The sequence below is a fragment of the Lycium ferocissimum genome, chromosome 4, assembly GCF_029784015.1.
Source record: "Lycium ferocissimum isolate CSIRO_LF1 chromosome 4, AGI_CSIRO_Lferr_CH_V1, whole genome shotgun sequence".
NCBI lineage: Eukaryota > Viridiplantae > Streptophyta > Magnoliopsida > Solanales > Solanaceae > Lycium > Lycium ferocissimum.
Window position 1 is genome coordinate 47,032,302 of NC_081345.1, and position 7,508 is coordinate 47,039,809.

Sequence of the window (7,508 nt, forward strand, 5' to 3'; positions counted from 1 at the left end):
GTTAATTTTAGTGAATAACTCAAATAAATATTTTAACACATGCAATAATTAAATATGTGTTATATATGAAACGAAATAAAAAATAAAATATATAAGTTAAATAAACGTCACACATTAACTTATTAATAAATGTTAAATTACATGATAACTATTAAACGGCACAAGACATGTTTTATTTTTTAAGATTTTGATTTAAACGTGTTATTTTTTAATCAAGACATAACTTTATTTTGAATATAAATCTAAGTCTAAAAAATATAAGGTGAAAAACTAGTTGTAAAATTCAAACTTTAGATGGTCATAACTTTGCGCTCGGACATCCGTTTTACGCGTTTTTTTTTTAATAAAAAAAAATTATTGCTTTCCATTTTTAAAGCATATAGTTAATTTCAATAATTAAATTTGTTTGAAAAAAACTTAGTGTTTGAATGAAGGTTATTTTTAGTCAACTTTATATGTCGAGAAAATTAGTCGGCTTTATTTTCAAAAATTAAAATCGTAGTGAAATTGACATTCACGGCTATATTACCCCGGATTTTTACATTGAAATCTGTGCATATCATCATCTTATAAGTAACTAAAAACCTAAAATTTCGGAGCCAATTTGGGAAAATTGAAATGAATGGGATAAAAGGTGTTTTTTAAAAATCGGCTCGGCCAAACCGCCTTGTAAATAGTTTGTCCGCATAGATCTCGAAAAATACGCAAGTTCAAAAAACGGATGTCGTCCGAAAGTTATGACCATCTAAAGTTTGACCACTTTACAACTTAGTTTTCACCTTATATTTTTTAGACTTGATTTATATTCAAAATAAAGTTATGTCTTGATTAAAAAATAAATACGTTTAAATCAAAATCTTAAAAAATAAAACATGTCTTGTGCCGTTTAATAATTTATCATGTAATTTAACATTTATTAATAAGTTAATGTGTGACGTTTATTTAACTTATATTTTATTTTTTATTTCGTTTAAGTATATATAACACATATTTAATTATTGTACGTATTAAAATATTTATTTGAGTTATTCACTAAAATTAACTATATGCTTTAAAAATTAAAAAAATCAATAAATTTTTTTTATTAAAAACATAGCCGAATATGATTTAAATAGAGGCAACGCCTTACAAATTAAACCCTAAACCGTGCGAAAAAAAGTTATGTTTGTAAAACGTGGAGGATCCACGTTTTACAAATTATGTTTGCAAAGCGTGGATCCCTCCACGTTTTACAATATAATTTGTAAAACGTGGAGGATTCACGTTTTATTAAAAAATTGTTTTTTTTTTTTTTTTTCTGACTTCAATGGTCCGACAATTAAAAAAATTGGGATAACGCGGCGATCCACGTTATACCCCTTTTGAGTATGTAAATTTTTTGGCATTTTGGTTTATACCGTGTATTTTTATACCCTTTTGGCTCCGGACTCCAAGTATTGCTTGGTATATCTTGTCTTCAATAGAATCCACACTAGTCTGGATTGTATAACAAGTACTGAAAGCTAGCTTTGCGCTTAACAAACTACAACTACAAATGTGAACCAACTTAAACAATACGCAACCAAGCTCATGATTCAGTTCAGGATTTTTAATCTTCTCCAGTTTAACATATACACGTGTTTAACTGAGTAAATTTCTCAAATGGTCAATCAATTGGTGAAATGCATGGTCAAGTCACTTAATCTTATTTTTATATTAACGAAGTCACTTATTTTAAACCGTGTCTCCTGAAAGAACTCCAACCGGAAAAACCACTTTCTGGCACCGAAAATCTGACATGGAGCCTACGTTTGAATCAGTGGACCTACTTTGCTTTCTTTTAGGAAAAAAAAAAAAAAAAAAAAGTTCAATGAAACCCATCAACAAAACTAATCCAAAATAAATGAGTTTTCAGTTTTCCGCTGCTTCCATTTTATGTGATAAAAACAAAATTTTCATATTTAAAAATATCATAAGGCAGAGTAATAGTTACTTAATAATTTAAAATATTTTAATAAAAATATAGTAACAAAAAACCTTTTCAAAGTAAAAAAAAAAAAAAAAAGACAGTCCAATGCACAAAACGTCCTCATTAGCAGAGTCCGGACAAGGGAAAAAAAGAAAAGAAAAAAAAAACTTTTTAACTCTACAAATAATAAAAGTGCCACAAAAATAAAATTGCAAAAAGAAAGTAGTGAATAAGTGTTGATCAGTCAATAAAGAACTCTCTAGCTCCTCGATGAATCCTGCCAATAACAGTTAGACAAGTTTTCGTAAAGAAATTAGTGTCAACTTTGTGAATAAACAAAACTCTTCCACCTAGCACACTCTAGAAAACTCTTCTTTTGTTTTTTCCTTTTATTTTTCCCATTTTCTCAAATGCTGTGTTGTCCTCCTCAAAATTTTGTAGCCAACTTTCTCATAAGGTCAGTTCTTTCTATCTCTCTACACACACAAACACCTTTACTATGTGTAATTTATGTGTATCAACTATGCAAATTGCTTGGTTTTTGTTAGTGCATAATAGTGATCATGGTTTTTTTGCTTGTCAACTTCATTCATCTTCATTTGATCATTGATTGTGAAGTTTATATGGTTCATGAGGTTGTCATATATATAATTTTTAATTTGGTGTCGGAATCAAAATTTTCATTAGGGGGTTAAAAAATATGACACAAAGAAATTTAACGTTTAACATCTACTATATATATACACTAGTCTATATATATATATATATATATATATATATATATAAAGTAATTTTTAATCTTGTATATATATAATGCTAATTTTTCGAGTAGAAAAAGGCAAGTTTTTGAGGAGAAACTAGGGTCAAAGTTGTCAATAAAGAAAAGTCTTCCACCTAGCACCCTCTAGAATTTTTTTTTTTTTTCAACCTTTTCTTTTTCCCATTTTCTCTACTCTATTCTCAAATACTCTGTTCTCTTCTCCTCAAAATTTAGTAGCCAACTTTCTCATAAGGTTAGTTCTCTCTATTTCTCCACACACACAAACACCCTTACTGAATGTTATTTATGTATATCAACTTTGCTTGCTTAGTTTTTGTTAGTGATCACTCTGTTTGCAAGTTTTTTTTTTTTTTAAAATCAAGATTATCAACTTCAGTTCATTTTATTGTTGTCTTCTTAGCTGAAGAGCTACAGTTCTTCTTACAGGTTGGCTAAACTCAGTTGTTTTGTCACAAACAATGTATTTGTGTTAAAAGTTAATTAAAATAATTTATTAGAATTTAGAATCCATAAACTCAAAATTCTAGCTTCGCCTTCGGTCTTAACGCGAGTTGTTAGTTGTTATTGTTGAGGTTTATAGTTTCTCTGTTCAAAGAAAAGAATGAAAGAGTTGGAAGTACATGACTAAAATTTATTGTTACTAGTCTTTTGGAAATAAAATTTAAATAATGGAAGAATAATTTCAAGAAAGTTGGAATAAAAGAAGTATTAGCAACTACTGATTTGCTTCAAGAAAATATTAAAATAATTCATTCCTTTTCGCTTTTTATTTTTAATTTCTTATGGGTGATAGTTCTTTTATAGTAACAACCTATTCATATCAACTGTTAGAAAGATGTTTGTGAACTACTGGATTGCCTCTTTTTTAGGAAATTGCTAATATCAAGCAGCTTTCACAAGGACCGAATCCCATACAACTAGATGCTGTTTGTGTTCGTGTTTTAAGTTATTTACATTGGCAGCGTAATAAACTTTTTACACCATTACCATGTAGTAACTACCTGCCGTTACCTTTTGATTAACTAATTGCAAAGGCGGCTTTAGAGTACAACATATGGGTTCATGGAAACAGTAGCTTTTGCCCACTGTATATATATTAAGAAATGCATTAGATATCAGTATATTTACTGTGAACTCAATTACTATTGTATCTTAACTTAAAAGGCGACGTAAAGCATAAACTTAAATCTTGGATCCGTCTGCATTCGATTGTGTAGACATCTTTTACACACTCAGTGCATAGAAGTTAAACTCGTTTGAATAAAACAGCAACTTTATTTCTCACTACTTGAACTAAAACTAACATTGTTTTGGTTCATTGGAAGTTCTTAATCTCTTGTTTGTGCTCTTGGGAGATGCCGTAATATTTGTTAATCTTCTTTACAGGTCTCTACATTGATCTCAAAACATGGCGGGTGGATCACAACATCAGTCAGTATTTCGGAAAATACACGAGCACTCATGGCTGTTCGGTGCACATTCTAAGCATACGGGTTCACGCAGTATGGCTGGTGCTTATGTCAATGAGATTATAAAGAGTCCTTTTATGACGACTCGCCGAGCTACTATCCTGCATTTCGATCCATTGCGTGCTCCTGTTCTTATACAGGCTCCGTTGGAGAAGAAAACGACAAGTTTTTTTGTGGATTTTCTCATGGGAGGGGTTTCTGCTGCTGTATCTAAGACGGCTGCTGCTCCGTTGAGAGTCAAGCTTTTGATTCAGAATCAGGATGAGATGATCAAATCCGGTAGACTTTCCGAACCGTACAAAGGGATTACTGACTGCTTTACAAGAACTATCAAGGATGAAGGTGTCCTTTCTCTTTGGAGAGGCAATACTGCTAATGTCATCAGATATTTCCCAACTCAGGTTAACTGACGCTTACCTTCTGTTGGTTGATCCATAATTAAATTTTTCTATCATAATTGAATTCGAGTGTTACTGTAACTTTTCCTCATAATACTTTGTTTTGATTTTTTCTTAGACAAATTTGAGGGTACTATACCTAGCATATATAAAGGAATTGGCTAAAATTTGATGTTACCTGTTGGCCATATAATTAAGTAAATAAAAGAGTACTTTCTCTAACAGCTTAAGCTTTTAGATGAAATGGTCACACACTTCATGATGTACTTTCTGTTGGTTGATCCGTAATTAAATCTGTGCACTACAACGAAAAGGAATCTACTGATTCTCTCCCAATTGGTTGGACCCTAGGTATGCTTTTGATTTCTTCTTAGCCAATTACGGTACTATACCCTGCAAAAATGAAGGAAATGGCTAAAATTTCATGCTACCAACAACACAGAATATCTGATGCATTCCCCATCAAACGTCTGAATAGGTTTCACCATAATTTGTTAGTTGCATTTCGATGTTGTTCTATTTACTGTGTTTTTCTCAAAAGAAAACTGTTTCTTTCTAGAGATGGGAAATGGAAAAGAAGGGACTAGAGTTGCATCAGTAGTTTTGAGTTGATAAAGGTATTGTGTTTGTAATAACTATATATCATTTTGCGTCCTTTACTGTTAATACCGAAGATTAGTTTTTGCAGGCCTTAAATTTTGCTTTTAAAGACTACTTTAAGAGTCTGTTTAATTTCAAGAAAGACAGGGATGGCTACTGGAAGTGGTTTGGAGGAAACTTGGCATCTGGTGGTGCTGCTGGTGCGTCATCCCTTTTGTTCGTGTACTCGCTGGATTATGCCAGAACACGGCTCGCTAATGATGCGAAGGCTGCGAAACAGGGTGGTGAGAGGCAGTTTAATGGTTTGCTCGATGTTTACCGGAAAACCATCAAATCCGATGGTATTCCTGGTCTTTACCGTGGCTTCACCATCTCGTGTGTGGGAATAGTTGTTTATCGTGGTTTGTACTTTGGAATATACGATTCGCTTAAACCTGTGGTTCTAATTGGGAACTTGCAGGTATGGAGAACCTGACCTCTGCATCTATGTACTTTTTATTTCATGAAGTCCTAAATCGATGCTCCTTTGCCACCACCCAAAAAAAAAAAAAAAAAAAAAAACTGGAATTAGCTACGAACTTCGTCGCTAATCCAGTGCTAAGTTACTCGTAGCTAACAATTTTTTTTGGTAATTCGTCGTCATGGGATTAGCGATGGATTTCATTGTTTAGCTACAGAATTTGTCTTTGTTAATTCTTGCTTTTTTAGTAGTGGATTACTCAATATGCTGGATTCGTCCGCCTTCCAATGCACTTACAAAATATGTTGCTCGGACTCTTCAAAATGTTGATCGGTGCGTGTTAGATTCTTCTTGGAAGATCCGACACGGGTGCGACATTAATTTTGAAGTTGCTTTCAACCACCCACTCAAGATTTATCATGCATATCTAGAAATTATAGAACTAACTCTTTAGATGCATATGTATGAATCACGTGTGATTAGTATTTGAATCCAAACAATTGGTGGCTGATAATGCCATTGTTAATTTTTGGCATCCACAGGATAGTTTCTTTGCGAGTTTTTTGCTCGGATGGGGTATCACTATTGGTGCTGGATTAGCGTCTTACCCGATTGATACAGTACGTAGAAGAATGATGATGACTTCAGGAGAAGCAGTCAAGTACAAGGGCTCATTAGATGCATTTTCTCAGATAATAAAGAGAGAAGGCATCAAGTCACTTTTCAAAGGTGCTGGAGCTAATATTCTACGTGCTGTTGCTGGTGCCGGTGTGCTAGCTGGGTACGATAAACTGCAGCTCATTGTCTTTGGAAAGAAATATGGATCTGGTGGTGGCAGTTAATAAAGTAGATCGTGTGATGATGACGAAGATGATCGTTAAGGTTGTACTCTATATTATTTTTGTTGTCCGAGTTTGGCTTTTGAATAATTTTCGCGAACAATGTTATTGGGGATATAGACTCTGGAAATCCTCAGTGGTTTCTGGTTAGAGATCTCACTTGTAAGTTTATATAGGATACGTGAAAGAAAGATATTGATTTGGGAAATTTTCTGCTTGTATTTCTCGAACAGTAAACTTCTATATACATGTATTCTATGCAAAAAATAAATGAGAAGTAAATTGCTCGGTCTGTCTATGATTTGTGCGCCTAGTTAATCAAAATAACAAACTTATATTCCTTCACATGCTGGAAGGTTCCTATCAGCTTCATATGTTGTCCGGCTGGCCTCAATCAAACGGCTGAGATTAGGATCTGTGAATTCATGATCTGAGGTTATGATTTCTCCACGTAGCTGAGGGGACAAATGTTCTACAAACATGATTAGGTCGATGTTTTCCCTTGTACTGATGAACATTAAGAAGACCCAAATGAGGGTGATTGTCTGACCGACCCGTGGCGGTGGTGCTGGTGCACCCGTTACACCTATCTGTAGCCATCAATTCTATCGAATTATATCAAACGCATCAAGAATATCACAAAAGCCGACAAGGCGGTGTTTCAAAGTTAGATAATTTCGAGAAAAATTTGTGGAAGTTTCCTTTGTTTCACCGGCCTCCAAAAATAACCACAACGCGCGAAAATACCAACGAAGGCCCACACGGGATATGGGGAACATCGTATATACGTATGCGGACCGGCGCGCGTAATGGGATAAGCCCAAACACAACGTATGCAAACACAGCGAGCGAGTAGGCACGACCCAGCATGTCCACGGAACCTCTAAACGGACAAACGAATCATATGGCGGAACGGGGGCCCCGCCCGTACCCATGAACAATATATACAAAAGCAACGAACGAGCATATATATATACCAAAAGTATAAGCTCGGGAAAGAGGGAGCACTCCTG

General features: G+C 33.9%; 1 protein-coding gene across 2 annotated transcripts; it reads left to right on the forward strand.

Moving 5' to 3' along the window:
- The first annotated feature begins 2,282 nt into the window (after positions 1-2,282).
- On the forward strand, positions 2,283-6,782 carry LOC132053355 (ADP,ATP carrier protein 1, mitochondrial-like). 2 transcript variants are annotated; one of them, XM_059445343.1, is made up of 4 exons: positions 2,283-2,405; positions 4,116-4,599; positions 5,285-5,656; positions 6,199-6,782. In XM_059445343.1, the coding sequence occupies exons 2-4, from the start codon at positions 4,138-4,140 to the stop codon at positions 6,496-6,498; spliced, it is 1,134 nt and encodes a 377-aa protein (XP_059301326.1). In that variant the 5' UTR covers positions 2,283-2,405; positions 4,116-4,137; the 3' UTR covers positions 6,499-6,782. The 2 variants fall into 2 exon arrangements, with proteins under 2 accessions (XP_059301326.1, XP_059301325.1); XM_059445342.1 differs by lacking the exon at positions 2,283-2,405 and adding an exon at positions 2,806-2,961.
- Positions 6,783-7,508: the final 726 nt, after the last annotated feature.

What these genes read in the sequence shown, in the direction of transcription:
- LOC132053355 (XM_059445343.1), top strand. Translation starts at nt 4,138, where the DNA reads ATGGCGGGTGGATCACAACATCAGTCAGTATTTCGGAAAATACACGAG. An exon ending in TCAGATATTTCCCAACTCAG is followed by an intron (nt 4,600 to 5,284) that starts GTTAACTGACGC and finishes TAGTTTTTGCAG; the next exon opens with GCCTTAAATTTTGCTTTTAA. An exon ending in TTCTAATTGGGAACTTGCAG is followed by an intron (nt 5,657 to 6,198) that starts GTATGGAGAACC and finishes TGGCATCCACAG; the next exon opens with GATAGTTTCTTTGCGAGTTT.